This window comes from Penicillium vulpinum (assembly GCF_028829585.1).
Source record: "Penicillium vulpinum strain IBT 29486 chromosome Unknown utg000002l_segment0_segment0, whole genome shotgun sequence".
Taxonomy (NCBI): domain Eukaryota; kingdom Fungi; phylum Ascomycota; class Eurotiomycetes; order Eurotiales; family Aspergillaceae; genus Penicillium; species Penicillium vulpinum.
In genome coordinates, this window is record NW_026643242.1 from 1,442,512 (window position 1) to 1,464,224 (window position 21,713).

General features: G+C 44.7%; 6 protein-coding genes across 6 annotated transcripts; 4 read left to right on the top strand and 2 right to left on the bottom strand.

Moving 5' to 3' along the window:
- Positions 1-431: 431 nt before the first annotated feature.
- Positions 432-821, top strand: aspf8 (ribosomal protein P2; the record flags this gene model as incomplete). Its single annotated transcript, XM_057251327.1, has 2 exons — positions 432-590; positions 651-821. The coding sequence occupies 2 exons, from the start codon at positions 432-434 to the stop codon at positions 819-821; spliced, it is 330 nt and encodes a 109-aa protein (XP_057110652.1).
- Positions 822-1,549: 728 nt separating this feature from the next.
- On the top strand, positions 1,550-2,554 carry N7479_003631 (40S ribosomal protein uS19; the record flags this gene model as incomplete). Its single annotated transcript, XM_057251328.1, has 5 exons — positions 1,550-1,567; positions 1,632-1,650; positions 1,853-1,910; positions 2,127-2,423; positions 2,485-2,554. The coding sequence occupies 5 exons, from the start codon at positions 1,550-1,552 to the stop codon at positions 2,552-2,554; spliced, it is 462 nt and encodes a 153-aa protein (XP_057110653.1).
- Positions 2,555-13,353: 10,799 nt separating this feature from the next.
- On the top strand, positions 13,354-15,186 carry N7479_003632 (acyl--CoA ligase; the record flags this gene model as incomplete). Its single annotated transcript, XM_057251329.1, has 3 exons — positions 13,354-13,453; positions 13,539-14,174; positions 14,234-15,186. 3 exons carry the CDS (start codon positions 13,354-13,356, stop codon positions 15,184-15,186), a joined length of 1,689 nt encoding a protein of 562 aa, XP_057110654.1.
- A 163-nt stretch (positions 15,187-15,349) lies between these two features.
- On the bottom strand, positions 15,350-16,345 carry N7479_003633 (uncharacterized protein; the record flags this gene model as incomplete). Its single annotated transcript, XM_057251330.1, has 2 exons — positions 15,350-15,918; positions 16,096-16,345. The coding sequence occupies 2 exons, from the start codon at positions 16,343-16,345 to the stop codon at positions 15,350-15,352; spliced, it is 819 nt and encodes a 272-aa protein (XP_057110655.1).
- A 463-nt stretch (positions 16,346-16,808) lies between these two features.
- On the bottom strand, positions 16,809-18,039 carry N7479_003634 (glycoside hydrolase family 28 protein; the record flags this gene model as incomplete). The annotated part of the gene is made up of 3 exons (XM_057251331.1): positions 16,809-17,267; positions 17,332-17,751; positions 17,809-18,039. The coding sequence occupies 3 exons, from the start codon at positions 18,037-18,039 to the stop codon at positions 16,809-16,811; spliced, it is 1,110 nt and encodes a 369-aa protein (XP_057110656.1).
- Positions 18,040-19,754: 1,715 nt separating this feature from the next.
- Positions 19,755-21,268, top strand: N7479_003635 (enolase; the record flags this gene model as incomplete). Its single annotated transcript, XM_057251332.1, has 5 exons — positions 19,755-19,839; positions 19,888-20,183; positions 20,234-20,468; positions 20,521-20,971; positions 21,034-21,268. 5 exons carry the CDS (start codon positions 19,755-19,757, stop codon positions 21,266-21,268), a joined length of 1,302 nt encoding a protein of 433 aa, XP_057110657.1.
- Between the last annotated feature and the right edge of the window lie 445 nt (positions 21,269-21,713).

Here is a 21,713-nt window from a genome sequence, read left to right on the forward strand (position 1 = left end):
CCCAAGAACTTTCCAAGTGAGATATATAGACTGTGTAGACGAGTAGAGAAGGCAGACAGGTTTCTGGGCCAGCATGCAATTATCAAGGCCGGATATGAGATAGTCACGTGGTAGCAAACACACGCGCCACAGCACTCGCTTAGAAGTCCCGCCAACACTAGCCACACCCACTCGCACCACCTTTTTTCCAAGATTTTGAGCACTCGGTTAATCCTTCGTCAACCAACCTCTTCCACCAGAACTCGACGTTGCAGTCTCCGCCCAATTCGCGGTTAAATCGATTGTTTCTCTTGTTCAGATAATAATCATCAACGGTATGTACAACTCGTTTCCGTGTCTATCAGCCGATTTTGCGGCTTGAAAAGTGCGATCGAAATTCAATCTCGAATTCGCGATGCTAATGAAGATTTTTTTGGTCTAGTCCTTTCAAAATGAAGTATCTCGCTGCCTACCTCCTCCTCGCCCTTGCTGGCAACGAGGCTCCCTCCGCCGCCGATATCAAGGCTGTTCTCTCCTCCGTCGGTATCGACGCTGAGGGTGACCGTCTCGACAAGGTCATCTCCGAGCTCCAGGGCAAGGACCTCCAGCAGGTTAGTGACACTCGTACGCGCACATATCTCACCTGAACTACATGCTAACTTTTTATAAAGCTGATTGCTGAGGGCTCTACCAAGCTCGCTTCCGTTCCCTCCGGCGGTGCTGGTGGTGCTGCTGCCCCTGCCGCTGCCGGCGGTGCCGCCGCCGCCGCTCCCGCTGAGGAGAAGGAGGAGGAGAAGGAGGAGGAGTCCGACGAGGATATGGGATTCGGTCTCTTCGATTAAGCGATTTAATCCAAGGCCTAAAAATTCTGGTTCTGGGGAACAGATGTTTGGTTGGTTCGTCAGTCCGGGCAAGATTTGCGCCGGTTGGCTTCTCAAGTGTGTTCTGTTTAAGACTGTTTTGATACAGTTGCGACTTTGCATGTGAGCTGGAATAAGCTCCTACTAGCCAGTACAATTCATCTGACCTTCACACTACAACCTTTTTTTTTTCCAATACGTACTTGTTGAAAGATCGGCGGGACCCGCTGGGCATTCCAAGCCATAGGGTATAGCCAAAATCTCTTGTAGAGCGATGTAAAGATTTAAACAGGCACGCCATAGAACTACTACATGTAGGTCTGTATATTCAGATAAGGGCCGTCAACAACAACCCATCTGATACGACAGGCATCTCGTCCCTGGGAAGACAATTGGTAATCATGATACAAATAAATTACATTTATGGGTACAAGCATTTCAGAGACCTCCCCAGGCAAAGCCAAGTAAATAAAGGTTACAAAGAATTTGATTACAAATCAAAAACCAATGTTTCGAAATAGATTACCCGTATCCCAAAGCGGTATAGTGTCTAGGGCTTGGAACCTACCCGTCGCTTAACGAGCGCTGCCCACCTCGTAGAGCCTGTGTGCTAGCAGCCCGACCGCTCAGCGACACGACAATTTCCGACAACTCATCTTCCTTCGCTTTTCGAGATACGGTCGAAAGGCGGTTTACAGGAATCTGCAAAAATGGCTGACATCGATTACGTGAGTTTTTTTTTGCTCTTGCCCTTGAAGCCCGTGCAATACACTAACATGGAGTTTCATCTAGAACGCCGAGGAGGCTGCCGGTACGTTATGAAGAATCAAACCCACCCCTACCCATCGCCCATGAACAAAAGAATCGAAGGAAAGGAGAAGGCGCGCATTACGATCGACTATACGATGATCAAGGAAGAAGAAATACATGTTAGCGGGGAACGACAAGACCTGGGATGCAGGGAGACACACCGCAACAAGATCGCAGACGCTGACTGAACCTTCGCCAAACAGAGATCAAGAAGAGAAGACAGTTCCGCAAGTTCTCTTACCGCGGTATTGACCTCGACCAGTACGTTCCCATTGTCAATCATCGAACTCTTGGATATCCATTCGCAGCCAGTGCTTCGTGAGACGGAATCGAAGGTGGTCATCTGCCATGCCAACAACCATTATGGGATGAACTGCAGGTGGCATTTTTGTTCCTATCTCCGGGGCGCTGCATTGCGGATGAACACCAAGGACTATAAGTTTGCACGGACGTTGGTCTGACTGAATTCTTTTATAGGCTCCTTGACCTTTCCTCCGAGCAGCTCCGTGATGTCGTCCACGCCCGTGCCCGCAGACGTTTCAACCGCGGTCTGAAGCGCAAGCCCATGGGTCTCATCAAGAAGCTCCGCAAGGCCAAGCAGGAGGCCAAGCCCAACGAGAAGCCCGATCTCGTCAAGACCCACCTCCGTGACATGATCGTCGTCCCCGAGATGATCGGTTCCGTCGTCGGTATCTACTCCGGCAAGGAGTTCAACCAGGTTGAGATCAAGCCCGAGATGGTTGGCCACTACCTGGCTGAGTTCTCTATCTCTTAGTATGTGCTTCCGAGATTTTCTCCCATGACCGTTAATAACAGAGCACTAACAACCTCCCAGCAAGCCCGTCAAGCACGGTCGTCCCGGTATCGGTGCCACCCACTCTTCCCGTTTCATTCCCCTCAAGTAAACGATTTCAAACGATTCCCCTCGGAGTGGCGTGTGGAGGAAATGGTGCTGGAAAAGCAAAAATGGAATTCAGCAAAACTCTCAACTGGGCTCTTTTTTTCAGCATGTATTTCCAGTGCGGGTCAGCTGTTTCCAACTCAATTTAAGATCTTGTCGGCATGAAATCATATTGGGATATGGATTTAGTCCCTCGTCGAATCTGACGAGTTAAAAAGAAGATACTCCTTCCCTCGTCTCACCTTGTGTCATCGGGGAAGGAGTCTAAATCTAACGACACTACAAATTTCACTACCAGACACATCGTATGTTGTAGGCCAATATCCCAAAGGGGCACACTAGGCAGCACTAGTCAACCTTGTCTCATAGTCCTAAGTCTAGGTCCTAAGATTTATTGGTGCTATCACGTCGTATTTTGCGAAGTGCTCCACAGATTGATCTCCGCTCCGTTTACTCTGGGGAAGTGGGATAGTGTCATTCAAGCTAGTACATACATAATTATAGGTACATGAGCAAGAATTAATAGCACATCTCCAGTAAAATGCTATTTCATGTGTATTTTATTTCTATATTGACCATGGCCATGGACGGAACACATTATTATCTACAGCTACATTTCATAAAGGTCCCTTCCAGCAACCATTTCTTGTTAGATCTATTTCAATTCTGACCTCGAATCCGTTTCATGCTACTACAGGATTACTTGACTCGTAAGGCTGCCCGGCCCTGGACCTCAGGTGTCAGGAGCTCGATGCTTACCAATTTGTGGCTTCTAACTAACTAACTAACTAACCTTCCAAGGTTGATCATGACACATCGTAATATCACGTACGAAGCCATATAGGACTCGGGGTTCAAACCCCCTTCTGTAGGTGGGAATGTCGGCGCAGATACACCAGGATACCGGAGGATTTATTAATCCTAAGTATGCAGTAATATTTCTTATGTAATCAGGACAGTATAAATTGCCAGGAAGTCAATACAGCAATACGGAGAGTTAAAGACCATTGATTGGACCCATACATTTCCACTATACGGAGTAGTCCAACAGTTATAAGCCCGGTTCGCACTGAATAAGACTACTATATCGGCATATAGTACCTAGCAACTTGCTAGAAACTGTCTTATAAACCTCCACGAAGCCACTCCGCAGAAAGTCATCCCTTGTTTCACATCAAAATAACACAGTATCCAGCAATAGAAACAGCATCGATTCTCTCCGCTATAAAGGGCGATAAACTGAAGGATACACCGCAATGGCTCACCTGGTTTGCGAAGGTGCAGCTATACGCAATGCAAAAAAATGTCTAGGATCACTGCAACCCGGATACCCCGTTAACTGAACGACCTGATACTCTAAAGGAACCGGTACAACCAGAATATCCTGAAGAGGGCACCGAAACAGATCGAAGGAAATAGAGAGACTAAGCAGACGTATATAAAATAAGCTATACTCGATAGGAGAAGTAAGCAAAGGGACTGAGTGATATAAATAAATATATCCTCACCTATCTTAACCTAGTATACCACCTCGCACTGATTATATATCGTACACCGTATAATAGACTTATATATCTGAAGTCTCGGTTCGCTCGATCGACCGCGTATAAGGAGGAAATCCGAATAAGTTAGAAAGTATTTGCAATACAGAAGCCGACTAGAGACATCGATAAGTAGCTCTAAAAGTGGAACTCGCTAAGGGAGTAAGCGGTTAGTCTTAGTATTAAGGACAGAGATACCAATAGGGACTTCCTGTACACCGTAAAAGAAGTTCTACCTATATAGTGGTAAGGTAAATACCAGGAAATAGTGATAGAAAAGAAGGTGTACAATACCCGAGATCTCCTTGAATTATTCCGCGCGATAAATCGCGAGATAGGAGTATAGGTAGTGTTATCAACCACTCCTCTAAAAGGCGCTTTCTCGACCTAGTAAGGTCACTAAGAGGCGAAACCGGAAACAAAGTAAGAGAAACTTCCGTTTAAGAAGAGACACTACCCTTATAGTAGCTTACACCCGAAGTATAAAGTTGCTACTTACTAGCTCCTAAACAAAGCGATTCGGCCAGAAGGGTATACCCTAAACGAAGGGAAACTAGAGAAAGCAAAGAAGAAGTTAGGAAAGGACTACGCTTAGAAGCAATAGGTGGATAAAGTGATAGCTGAAGCTTAGTAAGCTCAGTAAGTATAGGAAAAACCAGCCGAATCCGCTAACTAAGTTAGCTTTGCAACCACTTTTCGAAGTAAGCTAAGTGAAGCTATATAGATTAGTAAGTATATACTCTCTGTAGTAAAGGTAGGCGAGCCCTCTCTCCGTGACCGGTGGATTCTTGATACCGGATCAAGTGCGTATATCTACAATAACCGAGCCCTATTCGTCGACTTTACACCTAATATAATTAACCTAATAACTAGAGATAGTACCACGTAGGTACTAGGGAGAGGTAAAGTCAGACTTTTAGGGAGACACCCAGTAAAGGGAAGGATAGAGATCACCTTAAGCGACACTCTATACTTACTAAGTTTCTATACGAGTCTCGTGTCGTACGCGATACTAAAGAAGAAAGGCGGCCTCTAGTACTAACGTATAAACTGTATACAGGACCCAAATAATAGACCTATTGTCTGTGTGAACCTATAGGATTAATTCAATCTCTGGATCTTTAACAAGCTAGGCGAGGCTCCGCTACAATAAGTATATACTATATAGTAAGCATAACGGAAATCAGTAAAGCTATAGGAATCAAGGGCTTCCTCTGAAATTTAGCACCGATAGACTTCCGCACGACCCAGTTTGGGTCGAAGGTCTCGACCCAGAACCCAACCCAGTCTGGGTCTAGGTCGAAACCTCATAACCTAGGCCCAACCCAGACCCAGTGACTGGGGCCCCAGAAAACCCAGTATAGCCCCAGTTCGACCCAGTTTCTGCATAAATTATGGCATAAATATTTAAATAACATACTGTCATTTTCCCCTGTTATGGTTTCTACATCGAAATACTACACTCTCTACCAACAAGGGAAAGGAAATTTTAAGAAATTACCTCGTTCTTCAAAGCAATATATCTGGTTCAAGATTAATTACTTCTTCAAATACTTTATTTCATATAGAAAGGTGGTATATATTGGCTGCTGGTTTTCTCAAGCGTACGATAGCATTCCATTTAAAATACAAAGTATACCCCAAGTTGTAGATATATATATTCAATATATATCAATATAATAAATATTTTCATCTATAGAGTAAAATAATTTTTGAATTCATTTATTTCTCTTCTTCTGTTTAATTTTAGAGCTTATATAACTATAGATAGATATCTAGTAAACCTTTATATTCAAAACTACTTACTACCTCTTAATCTACTTGGTATATACGACTTAAAGGGAGGGTAGGAAGAAATATTTTGAGAAGGATTAATAGAACTAGGGTGGGAATTAGGGTTTAACTGGGGTTTTACTGGGTTTACTAGGTTCTTACCGGGTTAAATAGGTTCTTACTGGGTTCTTACTGGGTTAAATAGGTTATAACTAGGTCTTGACTAGGTTATCTCAGGGGTATTTCTTTAGACCTATATAATTTTAGTATAATAGACCAATCAACAAGAGTAGGATAATTTACTATATTTGATATATCAATATTCCTAGACACTTCTACAACTTTAGTGTATTTCTTCCTTTGTACGTTAAAGAATTTCTCCCCTTATATCCCTTTGTATATATTATATATCATTCTTATATTATATCTCAAAGCTAACTTTCCGACTTTACATCGTCGCTCTATAGTGGTGATCTTGACGATCTCTTATATATTTCAACTGGATAAGTCACACTATCCGCAAGTCAACATACAATCGACTTAAACTTCCGAAGACTAGATGATCCCCTCCTAATCCCCCCTTTATTAAAACGCGTTAGACCCGACCGTAGGAAAGGGTTTATTCTATACGATACAATGTTATATAACGATTTTGTGGACTAGTGGTTAGAGACTGACTACAGGAGGAAAAGTAAGCTTAAATAGGATTCGAACCGCTATACAGAGATCTAGAATAGCTACTATTAGGTAGCTCAGGGTATTGATAGCGCACCAAAGGTTATATACAAGCGCTGTGGGAAGATCCTAGAGTATCCTTATACACTAAGCCCGAACAGTACAGGCAAAGCGCAGTATTATAGTATATCAACTATCCAGAAACATCGGAAAACGGCTGGTTGTTTACGGTCGGAAAAGGGGAAGAAAGTAGAGATTACAAACTTCCTACAAAGAGAGGTATATTTTATATTATAAAACTAAGTAACTATACTAATTTATTATTATTCTAGGGAGAGGTTTCAGTAAGTATACCCTTCTTACAAGAAGATTGGGAGGAGGATCTCCTCTAATTTCTTACTCTCAACCGGCTCCTATTCCATCTGATCGAGCATCTATTATTCAAACGTATTATCAATAAAGCTCGTTCCGCCCTATCCCCTCCAGTGATCCTATCTGCCGATACTATCCGTCGCCGATTAGGTAGTCTAGTCAAAGACCGGCAGCAGCGTATCCTTTGTACGCTGCCTTCTGGCTCAAAGATATCCATTGCGCTTAACTGCTGGATATCTCTATTCTCGTAGGTATTTATAGCTATTACTGGCTATTTTATTGACAGTGATTGGGTATATCGTGAGGTACTACTTGGGTTTAAGCCGCTTCATAGTATATATACCGGCTCTTACCTAAGTAGTGTTCTTATAGAAACCCTAGTGGAGCACAATATTGAAGATAAAGTATTCGGGTTAACAACAGATAATACATCAAATAACAAGACATTAGCTACTGCTCTCTAACAGGCTTTGTCAGATAATACTATTATCACCCGAATACTATGTCTTACCTACGTTATCCAGCTCAGCCTAAATCAGCTTCTTACTCGGATCAAGGTAGTTCCATTAAATAAATCAGCCGAGACAAGGTAGACAGAGAAGCAGTTAAGGCTAGCCCAAGAAAATACGAAGCAAAGTTAGATCTCCTCCACACTGAACAAAGTCCGTTATCTTGCGATTTACGTCAATACAAGTCCCCAGCGCAGAGAGACCTTTTACAATCTTCAGACAACTAATATCAAGATCGTTCCAATCCAAGATATAAAGATACAATGGAATTCTACGTTCCTTATACTTCGCCGGGTAAAGAGGCTACGTGCTATCTTCTCTTTATTCTGTACAGAGTATGATTGTGAGGAGATGCTACTCAGCGAGCAAGAGTGGCGTTAGATCGACTATCTTCTTTGTATCACCGAGCCCTTCTTTGATTATACAACACAGCTATCAAAGACTCGAGATATCACTACCCACTATATATTTAAGATCTACAACAAACTATTCGATTATCTTGAGCGATTATAGGCACAGCTACGCCGAAAGCGTGTCCTATAGAAGAAATAGATACTAGAGGCCCTTAAAGCTAGTCGGTCTAAGCTTGATAAGTATTACTCCTAAGCTAATGATCTTCGAGGGAATATCTATACAATCAGTACAATACTTACACCGGTAAACAAATTCAAATTCTTCCTCTCCAGTGATTGGGATCAGAAATAGCGAGATACCTATCGACTTACTTTTAAACAAGCCCTTATTCTATATCAAGCACAAGTTAGAACAAGCAGTCGTGATCTACAAAGCTATCTAACGATAGCCTATCCAAGCTTAAGGCTAGAAGAGATACTTGATAGAAGGGATATACAACCACAAGCCATTACTGATAAAATCAGTCAATATCTTGATAGCGGTAAGTAAATACAAAGAGTATATACAATAATAATACTAATATATATATAGATACTGTTTCTGTTAGGCCGCTTACTTTCTGGAAAGAGCACTAGGCTCGCTTTCCGGCCATTGCTGCCCTTGCGCGAGATACACTCTTATTTCCAGTAACTGGCGCAGGAGTTAAACGCCTCTTTAATACCGCTCGAGATATTTGTTACTATCGTCGTGGTAGAATAAAGAGTGAGACTGTCGAGGTATTAATAATATTTCTTTGTACAACGAAATTTGATATAGAGGAGTAGGAAGCAACACTTCTTGAGAAATTCTTCTCCCAGGATAAGCTTAAGGCGGCAAAAGAGGAGAGGGAAGAGAAGCTTAGTGAGATTGAGGTTGATCCAATTAGTGATACAGAGGAGCAGGAGGATAAACCGGAAGATAAACCAGGGGATACAATTGAGGTTGTAATTAAGGATAGACCAGAGGATATACCGGAGGAGAGGCCCTTACCTACAAGTGAATATGGTCGTCCTTGCTCGCCATCATTACCACCAACCTATACACAGACACGAGCATCAGGGAGAAAACGTAAAAGCAGGGAAGATGATTTATTTGAATACCATTAGCTTACTTGACAAAGAATCCTCAATTATACGCATCTCTTTTACCCTTTTTACAAATAAAATTAGATATAATCAAGTAAAGCAAATACTCAAAATTACCGCGAATAAATACATAAGTTATACATTTAGAATCCTTAGCATGTTTGTTTAGTTTGTAACCCAGTTTGGGGCCCCAGACCCAGTACTGGGTCGAAGGGTTCGACCCAAAACCCAACCCAGACTGGGTTGGGTCTGGGTTGGGTCTGGGTTTTACTGGGTCGTGCGGAAGACTAAGCACCGACACCTAGTATATATTTAACCGCGGACCGTAGTAAAGCTTACTACTATAGTAGACAGCGTTATTCTTAACGATAAAGGAGGAGTAAGCACAGAGCAAGAATCTCTATATCAGACCTGTAAGACAGGAAGTACTCCGAGGTAGATTTCAAGACAATAAGTTAGACGTACCTTTAGACGTTTTAGAAGGGTATATTTCGACCTAATTCAGCTGCAGCCAGCCTACAATAAGCACCGCTGGATATCCCACTTCTACCTAGAAGGACTGAGATTCCACTAGATTATAACTCACGAAGTGAAACCTAAATATTAATTGGCTATCAACCAGTTTATATAACTTGTAAGAAATTAGTGGAAGCTACCAATTAAGGCCTTCCACTATAATAATAAAGCAGTAGCTGGCAGAGCAGCGGAGTATAGTCTTATAAGCGATAGTATCCTGATATATCACTCCCCCCTAGGGTACTTAGAGATAAATAGGTATACTGAGAGATTAGGTAGAATAATTATCACCCGGATACGTATACTCGCCCTCGAAGGGAACCTCCTAAAGGAGCTATAGCCGGAGTTCGTAAGCGCCGCTGTATAGTTATTAAATCGTACACTAACGTATATCGCCGCCGAGAATCGGTGGGTAGTACTATAGGAGGAAGTAAGGAAGGAAGTCGCACTATAGGCGCCGAGGATAAACCTATCAAATATTAGGTTATATAGAAGCTTAGCGTACTGTAGGATTAAGAAGTAAGTACAGTCCGATAAGATAAACCCACGTGCAGAGATTGGCTTTGTGGTGGGATACCTTACCTCGAATATCTGGAAGATCTAGTTCCTATATAGTGGGAAAGTGAGGTATATCAGGGATACAGTTATTGACGAGACACAAAAATATACCCCTAATTATAAGAAATATCAGCCTATCCCACTACCAGCTATAACGGGACTACAGGAACTCACCGTTAAGGAGGTCGCACAGGTGATAAACCACTAAATTACTAGTTAAGAGGAGACTAGTACGATAGAAGAGAGGACTTAGGATCTATAGGAAGTATAGGAGCCTCAGTAAGTACAGCAGTAAGAGGAGGTTCCGCAGTAAGCAGAGGTCCAAAAGATAATAGTTAACTAACGAGGGACTACCCTAGTCCAGGGGGTAGGTGATAGGTTATATTGGCCGACCCTAGACCCTCTACTATAAGCACTACTAGGTTCCTTTCCGATTGAACAGCCCCTACCACCACTACTAATCACCCCACCGCAGGAGTAAGAGAGGTATACTAGCTCTAGTTAGGGGGTGGATACCGAGGGAGATTAAAGGGACTAGATCCAGCAAGAAGAAGCGGATCTTAAAACCACTGAAGACGAACTAGAGAAGTAACTTTAGGTAGAGCTACTGGCTCCGAGAAGAGAGATAATCGGAGATATAGATACCAGCAATATACTCAGTAGTAGGCGTAGACGCTAAGTAAGGTAGGAAAAAGACTTCGCCTACGCGATAAGCACTACCTAAGAAGTGGAACCGCCGGCGCTACTCTATACTTTTACCGCTGGCTTATACGCTAAGAAACCAGACACTCGCCGCTACCGAGATAACCTCCCACCACCGCTAAAATACTGGAAGGATATAATAAACTACCTATTTCAGGAAGGTTTTCTCGCAGCGATAAGGAAGGAGATTAACTCCCTCTCTAAAAAGGGGACTTTTAAGGTTATTAAGAAACCAAGAGACCGAGGGAAGCAGATTCTCCCTCTTTTATAGGTGTTCTTATACAAATTTGACTAGGATAGGTACCTTTTAAAGCTTAAGGCCCGTATCTGTATACACAGAGACCTTAAAACTATCTCTTACGAGGAAAAGAGAGCTGCTACGCTAGCAGTAAGGACAGCGAGGATGATTTTTACCTTAGTTACTGCCTTTGATCTTGACCTAAGACAGAGAGATACTGTCACCGCGTTCCTAAACAGTAAGTTAGACTAAGAGATATATATATATATACCTAAGGGATTTCAAAACCTAGGTAAATACTGGAAGTTACGTCGCGCGCTATACAGTCTACGGATTTCACCACAACTTTAGCAGTAAGAAGCAGTAAGCGTGCTCCGTAAGCTAGGTCTACAGTAAGTACCAGAAGACCTATACATTTTTATAGGAAAAGGACTACTAGTTTTCTTCTATATAGATAATATCCTAATCGCTAGTTATACTAATACAAAGGCGTAGGTATAGCAATTAGAGCGAGATCTCGAAGTACACTAGGAACTGACCGATTATAGAGAAGCAGTATAGTTCCTAAATATACGAATCATTCGAGACCGGTAACAAAAGAAGCTCTAGTTATATCAAGATAGCTATATAATAAGCATTGCTACCCGATATCACTTGACAGAAAGGGTACCAGTCTATACTCCACTGCCGGTTAAGGAATTGACCCCTTTTTAGGGGGTAGTAACGCTAAAGGAAATCCTACTATACCAGCAAAAGGTGGGCTTAGCAGGGTATACCACTATTATCACTAGGCCCGACGCTGCAAAGGCGACCGCGAAGCTCGCGCAATTTCTTACGAACCCCGGTCTACAGCACCAGTAAGCAGCTGATCGAGTTATCACCTACCTCTACTCCACCCGGAACCTAGCGATTGAGTACAGAACAGCCAATACTAGGACCGACTCGGTGCAGTTTATAAGTGACGCTTCGTATAGAGACCACCCGGATAGAAAAAGCTCAGCTGGGTATATCTGTTAAGTATACGGCGGTCTAATTGACTGGAAAGTAAGTAAGCAACCTACAGTGACAACGTTAACTATAGAAGCAGAGCTACTCGGCCTATCGGAGGTAGGAAAGCAGCTCTAATAGTAGCGCCGATTACTTCAAAACCTCGCCTTTACTCCGTCACACCACCTAACAATCGACTGTGATAACGAGAGGACTATCAGCTTATTGACAAGCGAGGATACAGCTTTTGAAACGAAGCTTCGATATATCGATATTCACCACCATTGGCTCCGCTAGGAAGTCCAATAGGGTCGAATACGGGTGCGCTGGGTACCTACAGCAAGCATGGTTACTGATGGCCTCACCAAATTGCTCACTCGGCAAAAGTATAAGAGCTTCGTGCGACTGCTCAATATAGTTGATATAGGCCATCTTATAGACTAGGAATTACAAGATGATACAGCGATCTCAGCAAGCATACTAGGACCGCTGAGGGGGTGTGTCGGCGCAGATACACCAGGATACCGGAGGATTTATTAATCCTAAGTATACAGTAATATTTCTTATGTAATCAGGACAGTATAAATTGCCAGGAAGTCAATACAGCAATACGGAGAGTTGAAGACCATTGATTGGACCCATACATTTCCACCATACGGAGTAGTCTAACAGGGAATTGATGCCTGAGTGCCTTATTTAGCACCGCTTTTTACGCCGCTCTATACAGTGTATAGTAAATTTATTAATACTACAGCTGTCAAAAATGAAGCTTTTCATCTCATACAAATCGTAGTATCTCCATATTTTTGGACAGGATAAGGGTACTATGATTACTAGTACGGAGTAAGGCTGTTGTAATAGAAATTCAGGTATTATAATTTTTTTACCGTTCCAAAGTCAGGCATTCAGGCATCAAGCCATCTATAAAGATGTTTTGAACCCTGAGTCCTATATGGCTTCGTATGTCGCGTTGTTTCCCGCGATTCTGATTCGCTAGATCTTATACTTCGCGCATCGATGTTTTTTGAGATCTTACAAAATGTATTCTGCTTCGGCTCAGATTTTTGCCTTTCATTCGGCACTCGGTGAAAACGCGTTACATATATATACGGAGCCCATCAAATCTCTCCGGTGTGCCGATCCCAACAATCTCAACGGTCTCAACGGGTCTGCATGAACCTCAACTCAGTAGATAGTTATCCGAGCTATGCCCTGCATAGTATGAGATTAGATTCCTCGATCTATTTCAGAAAAGCCTTAGAAGAAACAAGCAGTTTTAAATCCGGGTGGGCCCCGGCAGAAGAGCACTATGCACAGTTAACGCCGAGGCAAGCCGCGAGCCGAGAGTGCGGAGAAACAGCTTTAAGTACTTTGCTCGTGCCCACTCCTGCCATCTTTCACCTGATCCTTTTTGAGCCTCCATTTTCCCATCGGCTTGGCTTTATTTCCCCACAATGCCCGTCCCCTCCAACTACCCTCTGGTTGACATACCAGACGTGGACCTCTGGACCTTTCTATTTGAGCGCAAGGATAGAGCTTACCCAGATGATAAGAGTGCGTGATATCCAATGAGAACCCCAATGCTGCGCTGTTGATCACCGCTTTTCTCTCGAGTTTTCTTAAAACTGACCCCCACCAGTTCTCTACCAAGATGCTGATACTCAACGCCATTACACATACCAAACACTGCGCGATGCCTCGTTAGATTTTGGTAAGGGCTTGAAAGCCCTATATGAGTGGCGCAAGGCCGATGTACTGGCCCTCTTCACGCCAAATAGCATTGACATGCCTGTGGTAGTATGGGGCACACTTTGGGCTGGCGGAATTCTCTCGCCTGCGAACCCAGGTTACACGGTTGACGAGCTGGCCTTCCAGCTCAAGAACTCCGGTGCCAAGGGACTTGTAACACAAGCCTCGTTGTTACCTGTTGCAAAGGAAGCTGCGAAGAGAGTCGGTATGTCCGAGGACCGCATTATTCTGATTGGGGACCAACGGGACCCAAATGCGCGGATCAAGCATTTCACCTCAGTGCGCAATATCTCTGGTGCTACCCGCTACCGTAAGCAGAAAGTCAATCCTGCGAAAGATGTAGCGTTTTTGGTTTATTCGTCTGGGACTACGGGTGTGCCTAAGGGTGTCATGCTGTCGCATCGGAATATCGTTGCCAATATTAGACAGCAGTTTATTGGCGAGGGTGGAATGTTGAGTTGGGATGGTGGTCATGATGGAAAGGGTGATCGGGTCCTCGCATTTTTGCCGTTCTATCATATCTATGGTATGGCTTTCAATCGCGCAGATGCTCAGATGAACAATATACTGACTACGAGCCTCTAGGATTGACCTGCTTAATTACTCAGGCTTTGTACAAGGGTTATCATTTGATTGTCATGTCGAAATTCGACATTGAAAAGTGGTGCGCCCACGTGCAGAACTACCGCTGCACGTTCAGTTACATCGTCCCTCCTGTGGTGCTATTGCTAGGCAAGCACCCAGTGGTCGACAAATATGACCTTTCAAGTCTTCGCATGATGAACTCCGGCGCTGCACCGCTCACACAAGAGTTGGTAGAGGCGGTTTACTCCCGCATCAAGGTTGGCATCAAGCAGGGCTACGGACTCAGCGAGACTAGTCCAACTACACACTCCCAGCGCTGGGAGGACTGGCGCGAGGCCATTGGTTCCGTTGGCCGCTTGATGCCTAATATGGAAGCCAAGTATATGACTATGCCTGAGGATGGATCTGAACCTAAGGAGGTTGCCGTGGGCCAGGTTGGCGAATTGTACGTGAAGGGACCTAACGTTTTCCTGGGCTATCACGAGAACCCAGAGGCTACTAGGGGCTGTTTGTCCGAGGACGGGTGGTTCCAGACTGGTGACGTTGGGTACCAGGACGCTAAGGGTAATTTCTACATTACCGATCGCGTTAAGGAGCTTATCAAGTATAAGGGTTTCCAGGTGCCTCCTGCTGAGCTGGAAGGATATCTGGTTGACAACGGTGCTATCGATGATGTTGCTGTCATCGGTATTGAGAGTGAGACACACGGTTCCGAGGTTCCCATGGCTTGTGTCGTTCGCAGCGCGACGAGCAAGTCCTCTGGAATAAGCGAGAAGGATGAAGCAGCAAGAATCATCAAATGGTTGGATAGCAAGGTCGCCAGCCACAAGCGTCTGCGTGGTGGTGTGCAGTTTGTGGATGAGATCCCCAAGAATCCCAGTGGGAAGATCCTACGTCGGATTCTGAAGCAGAAGTTCAAGGGGGTGACTGAGGCACCCAAAGCCAAGCTATAAATGGGGTTTGTTAGATAGGCACACAACATACACTTTAGATCTATTCATTTCCATACTTGAATGTGTTAGACCCGAAAGTATCTCGTGGACTCTGTGCCATATCCAACCCCAAGTCCTTTTCTCGTATAGTAACTAGAGATTCGAGCCCTGACCCAATAGCACTTTAAGGGAAAAACCTCTTGATCATAGCCTCAACATCCTCCCCAGCAACAGCATCAACCTTTTCCCTCGCAACCCTCCCAACAGCCTCCTCAACTACCTCCTCCCCATTAACAAGATCAATCCATCCCTCCGTATCAGCCCTAGCAAGCAACTGATCTGCTACAATAGCCACATCCTCCCGAGTAACACTTCCCCGAGCCTTAGGCGTGATTCCCAGATCGACCTTCCGCGTTGCAGGCTGGTCAGTCAGAATCCCAGGCCGCAGGTTAATAGCCTGGAAAGGTGGTGCTGATCCAGGCGCGCGCTTACGCTGCGCAGCCAGTGCTGTCATGTACTCGTCGGCCTCTAGCTTGGCTTTTGCGTACGTTGGAAGTACCTCAGTGTTGGTCTTTACCATTCCCGCCCATTCCTCGCTGGGCATCCAGCTCGGCTGGTTGCGTCGACTACCGAGGTATGATACCATGAGGAATTTACTAATGCCTGGTGCGGCGAAGGATGCGGTCATGAAGTGCTTCGCTGCTTCTTGGTCGATCGCGATTGTGCGTGCTGGCCCGCCTTTACCGCCGGCGCCTGTGTTTCGATGTTAGTTTGTGATTTGGGGATTTGGAGATTTTGCAGGGTGGGCTATAGAGGTCTATGGTTTATCTTTTCTTGTTCGGGGATGGTTTATATCGCGTGTGTTGTGTGTTGGTATGCCCATATAACGAATCTAAGTGGGTGCGGGGTGAGGGGTGAGGGGTGCCATACCAGCCGACCAGACGACATAGTCCGGCGTAACCGTGTCGATGATCTTTTGGGCGTCTGAGGGACTCTTCACATCCTCGAGACTTGAAAGTAACACATTGACAGTGCCCTTGAGGCCATGACCCAGATCTAGGATCTCACTTTCGTGCTCGGGGTTGCGGATGACGCTGGTTACGCTCCAGCCTCGGTTGAGCAGGAGCGGAGTAAGGTGGAGGGCGACTTTGCCGTGACCACCGAGTAGAAGAACACGCATTTTGGATATGTATGATTTGGGTATAGCTTTGAGTGTGTATGAAAAAAAGATACACATGGGAGGGTTATTCTGTGATTATTAGTTGATTGGGGAAAGGAAATGTTGTTGCGTCATCGGAATAGATTCCTCCAAACGGCGAGCTTGGCGTTGATTTATAATTGCAAACAATACCTAAGATTGTAGATAGAAATTGAACCCATGACTTAAAATTGCGCTAATTACAGGTGTATTTTACAGTATAGTTATCATAAGCTAACATTAGGTAGCTAGAACCAGTTGTATTTAAACTACCTATGGATGACTGTAAGTACAATGACGGCCAAAAGACGAAATGCGATTAACAATATATTTCACCTCGTCATCCCCTAGGTCATCTAGTCAAATTTGTCTTGAAGATGGCCCGGTTTTCAACTGGTTAGTGTTATACTAACTATCTATTGATCACTACTTGACCCCCAACAATCTAGCAAGAAGCACCAGTAGGCACATTCTCGCATTTACTGCTAGTCTTACCACCACTGACAGAGTTTCCAGACCAGGTCCAGTCAGAGCAGCTACCCTCGCCGCAAAGAATGAGGATATTAGTAGCACTGCTCTCAACAGTGCCGGTAACCTTCTTAACAGTTAGGCCGGTGATGGGGACACCAGTAGTGGGTTCACCGGTAGGGCTGCCGTTCTCGTAATCCTGCTCGATAACGATACCGTAGGAAGTGATCTTGGACAACTCGATGTTGGAGAAGGTCACATCGGCGACTGAACCGGTAGCCCCAGAGACGGTCTTGATGCGCACGCCGTTGGCGGAGTTGGTTACGGTCGAGTCGGAGATGGTCACATTCTTCACGTCGTTGTCGTCACGTCCGCCAACGGAACCGATGGAGATACCGTGGCCGCCAGAGCAATATCCGCCGGTGAACACGATGTTCTGGGGAGACAATGGGGTTAATTGATTTGTTTGTTAGGATAGAAGTCTTCTTTGGTTTGCTTACCTCGCCAGAGTTGACAGCTAGGCAGTCGTCCTGGTTCTTGATGTTGGCGTTGCTGATGGTGATGTAGGTACTCTCGCCAACGTCGAATGCATCGGTGTTGTGGCCGCCGTTGGCATCACCGTCTGAGTTATCGATAGTGATGCTGTCGAGGACCAGGTTGTCGGCCTGGACACTGAAAGCCTGGACGGGGGTATTCTTGACGTTCAGGCCGGTGATGGAGGAGTCTTCCATGGAGTGGGCATAGAAGAACTTGGGCTTGGTCTTTCCACCGTTTGTTCCCTTGGTATCCCACCATCTGGCTCCATCGGCGTTGATAACATGGCCTTCTTCACCAGTGATTTCAATGTTTGAGCCGGAGAAGCGGATGAGGGGACCCTTCCACTCTTCATATCCGAAGGTAGTTGCACCCTTGAAGATGACCTATACAGTGGCGATTAGATCTTCAGTTCTTGGTGCTTGGATAATAGATATATCTACCTTTGTACCATCCTTCAGGCTGGAAAGGTCGAGAGTCTCACCAGCAGGAACCTCAATGTTGTCCAAGACGATGGTGGAACAGGACTTCTTGCTAGCGCTGGCGCTGGCGGCCGAGGTAAAGGTACAGGTCGCGGATGACCGCTCAACGAGCTCGGAAACACGAGAAGGAGCTGGGGCAGCGGACACAACGGCGGCGCCGAGGGCCAGCATTGACACGAAAGATGTACGCATATTGAAGCAAATGTCCGATCAACAGACAAGTAAAGAGAGTATATATGTTCAGCACTAGCTAGTTGGATGGAAGAGGAGATGAGGAAAGAATGAATGAGTTTGAATAAGCTATTCCATCGACCTTGGCCTTGATATTTAAATGCTTGATCTACACCGTAGCCTCCTACGCTAGTATCCTTATGAAACGGGACCCTCACCAGCTGCCACGATTGTTGACCCCTGTTCTCAGTCGGAGGGCTCGTTGGATCAAGTCAGGAGGTCCAGAGCTACATTGAATTAATCTATTAGGGTTAGCCACCCCCAAGTTGACAATTCTCCGAAATTTGTAGATCCACCAATCTACAGCCCTGTCGAAACGAAGCCGGAATAATTAATACTCGGAATATCATCGGGTAAATGGACCGAGACATGTTTGTTTCAGTCTGGAGTGAACTAGTGATTGTCCAATTGGGACACGGAACTGATATTTGCAGACAATATTGTGATTATGTTACGCTTACGCGCCGTTGAAAGCCTTGTGGAGCCCCGTCAAGCTTGTGTTTCACGCCAAACACTTAATTTTACGAATTTCTCGGTTTAGGGCTCAAAATAATATATGTAGACCCATTAAAGATTTTGTGGCGCTGAAACCAAAATCCACTCTGTTTAACATGTGGTGTTTTTGTTGATAGCTGTCCTATGTTGTATGCCCATGGATATGAAAAACGCATTAAATGCATTATAAATTCAGATGCCTAACTAAACCTTGTCTCCAGGTGGTATTATCTACATTACCCCTAAGCTGAGCGTGTGATCATGCATACGTATTCTATCCAGGCACATCGCACTTGATTATTATAGGCGGAAAATACTTTTTCTTTGCGATGAGGTAACAATGCGATGGTTGCTTTCGGGAATTGCTCCTTACTCCTTACATCCAGGCCCGTACGGATATTCCCCGCTTTAGTTTACGTAGTAGAACCAACATGGGAGCTTGTGACTCTCTAGGGCTACTGCAATCGATTTGATATAAACTATTAGAACAACCAAGAAAGCGAGACAGTCCTGTCATGGTTCGCTTCGGAGATTTATGCATTACAAGGTTGATCTTGATAGAAACCAGTAGACCTTGATACTTTCAACAAGTTTGGCAAAACTGCAATATGTGAAATCTTGCAGTTGCGGAGGATTTCTTACAGGGTCCATGGTTGTGATGCGATCTGGAATTGCTTTAGCTGCGAAGAACCCAGTATGGACGCTCGAGAGTTGTCAAACAATATAGGCCACGGGAATAGCACTGCAACTATTTTCGTCTATTTTCTTTTATTTTTCCCCTTTCTAAGGGTTAATACTACATAGAATATTCAAAAGGCGCGGTAAAAACTTCTGTGATACAGGCCTAGTACAATTTACTATAAGGCAATACCATAAAATGTCTAGAAACTACAACCATCTTCTGCTTATCAAGTCATTTCACGATCAGTCGTCGCGATATGTTCAGAAGCATACAATGGAGAAAGGTGTTGATCTAGACTAGATCTAACTATGGGGATCAAGCATCATCCGCTTGACATCACCTGGGCATCACTTGTCTAGTCTATAATCCATCTACGTCATCCCTTGCTCTTCTTGTATCCCCTATATCTTGAACACCCAGTTTAATGGTTAATAAATAGCAACGATGATTATCCCAGATTTTAAAATACCAAATATCCACCCTAAATCACCTTGAATTCATGATGATCAGGTCGGTCCAAGCTGCTCCGCGCTTGGATTCGCGGGGATACCCAACTGTTCAAGTTGATCTCACTACAGATAGAGGTAAGAGAGCACCAATAATCAATGAACTCGCTTCTTACACTGATGTAGGTGTCTTTCGAGCTATCGTTCCTTCTGGTGCATCCACAGGTGCGAATGAAGCCATTGAGCTGCGAGATGGAGGTGTTTCTGCATATGGCGGCAAGGACGTCCAGAAAGCTATTTCGAACGTCAGACTGGTCATTGGTCCTGCTCTAGTAGATAGTGGGCTTAAGGTTGATACCGAACAGAAAATGATTGATTCTCTTCTTAAGAATCTGGATGGTACGAAAAACAAGGCGAAGCTTGGGGCGAACGCCATCTTGGGCGTTAGTATGGCATGTGCCAGAGCAGGTGCAGCCCATTCAGTAGGTCAGAATTAAGATTAATGATCGAACATTATGGCTAATATACGTAGGGGATACCGCTGTACGAGTTTCTGCAACGTGAGTCTGGAGCAAAAAGACCATTCGTGATGCCAGTGCCGTTCTTCAACGTCCTGAATGGAGGTGTGCATTCGGGTAACAAGATGGCTTTCCAAGAAACTATGATTGCTCCTGTTGGAGCGTCCTCTTTCACGGAAGCAGTAAAAATGGGTAGCGAAGTTTACCAGCAGCTGAAGAAGATCATCATTGAGAAGTTTGGACCATCTGGTTAGTGTACCATTTCATAATATCCTATGTAGCCATTACTGATAATTTCAAGCTATCGGTATTGGAGATGAAGGGGGATTTGCACCACCGATTTCCCAGCCTCATGAGGCATTAGACCTTCTGGTTGAAGCCGTCTCTCTTGCTAGATATAGCGGCAGAATTAAATTCGCCATTGACCCTGCATCAAGCGAATTCTTCAGGGACGGAAACTACGATATTGGGCTTAAAGACGACAAACCGAACTTGCACAGCTCAGAGCAGCTTACAGAGCTGTATCGCTCATTGCTGCAAAATTATCCCATCGTTCTACTGGAGGATCCGTTTGCCGAAGCTGATTGGGACAGTTGGACCAAATTCAACAAAGAATGTCCAGTCGAACTGGTTGGGGATGATTTACTGGTCACGAATATGAAATATGTGCAGAAGGCAAATGATAAGAAAGCGTGTAATTCTATGCTGCTCAAAATCAACCAAATAGGCACCATATCGGAAGCGATTGAGGCGTGCGTTTCCCCTCATTTGTCCCCATTTCCTCTTGCGATAGAAACAATCTAATTGTTCATAGGGCGAACTTGGCCTATAGTTTTGACTGGAGTGTTTTCGTATCCCACCGATCTGGTGAGACGACCGATGACTTCATTGCAGATTTGGCAGTGGGCTTGAGGACGGGCCATCTTAAATCTGGGGCACCTTGCCGGGGTGAGAGAGTTGCCAAGTATAACCGGCTCATGGATATCGAGGACCTTTTGGGCGAAAAATGCCTTTATGCCGGTTCCCAATTCAGGGTAGCATACAAGTAGATTGTATTCCGAGATATATCGAAGAAAAATATTTATGTTATTCGATTCAGCTCCAACACCATGGCTTGGGAATCGGGTCGACTCCTTTCTCATCCCCAAACTTCAGTGAAATTCAGATAGGGCTTTGCCTCGAATTCTCACATACACGGGCCACGTTGAGTATTTGGTCCTTAAAACTGGTTCTGAATGTTTTGGAATGTTATAATTTGACAGCCGTTGCCGTCTTGTGTACCAAAACGGCAAGATGTCACAAGCGCTCAACGAATGTTCGAAATTCGGATAGATATTCTCCGTGAGAACCAAAGTCATGGTATAAGCCTCCGATCTTCACCTCCTTTCTGGAAGAATATTGTGCGTGGAAAAGCCCTTGGTAGACTTGATCATTGTCGCGGTAACTAGATGATACCGGGGGAAACAAAATACTACGGGGTCGTTGGGGCCTCTG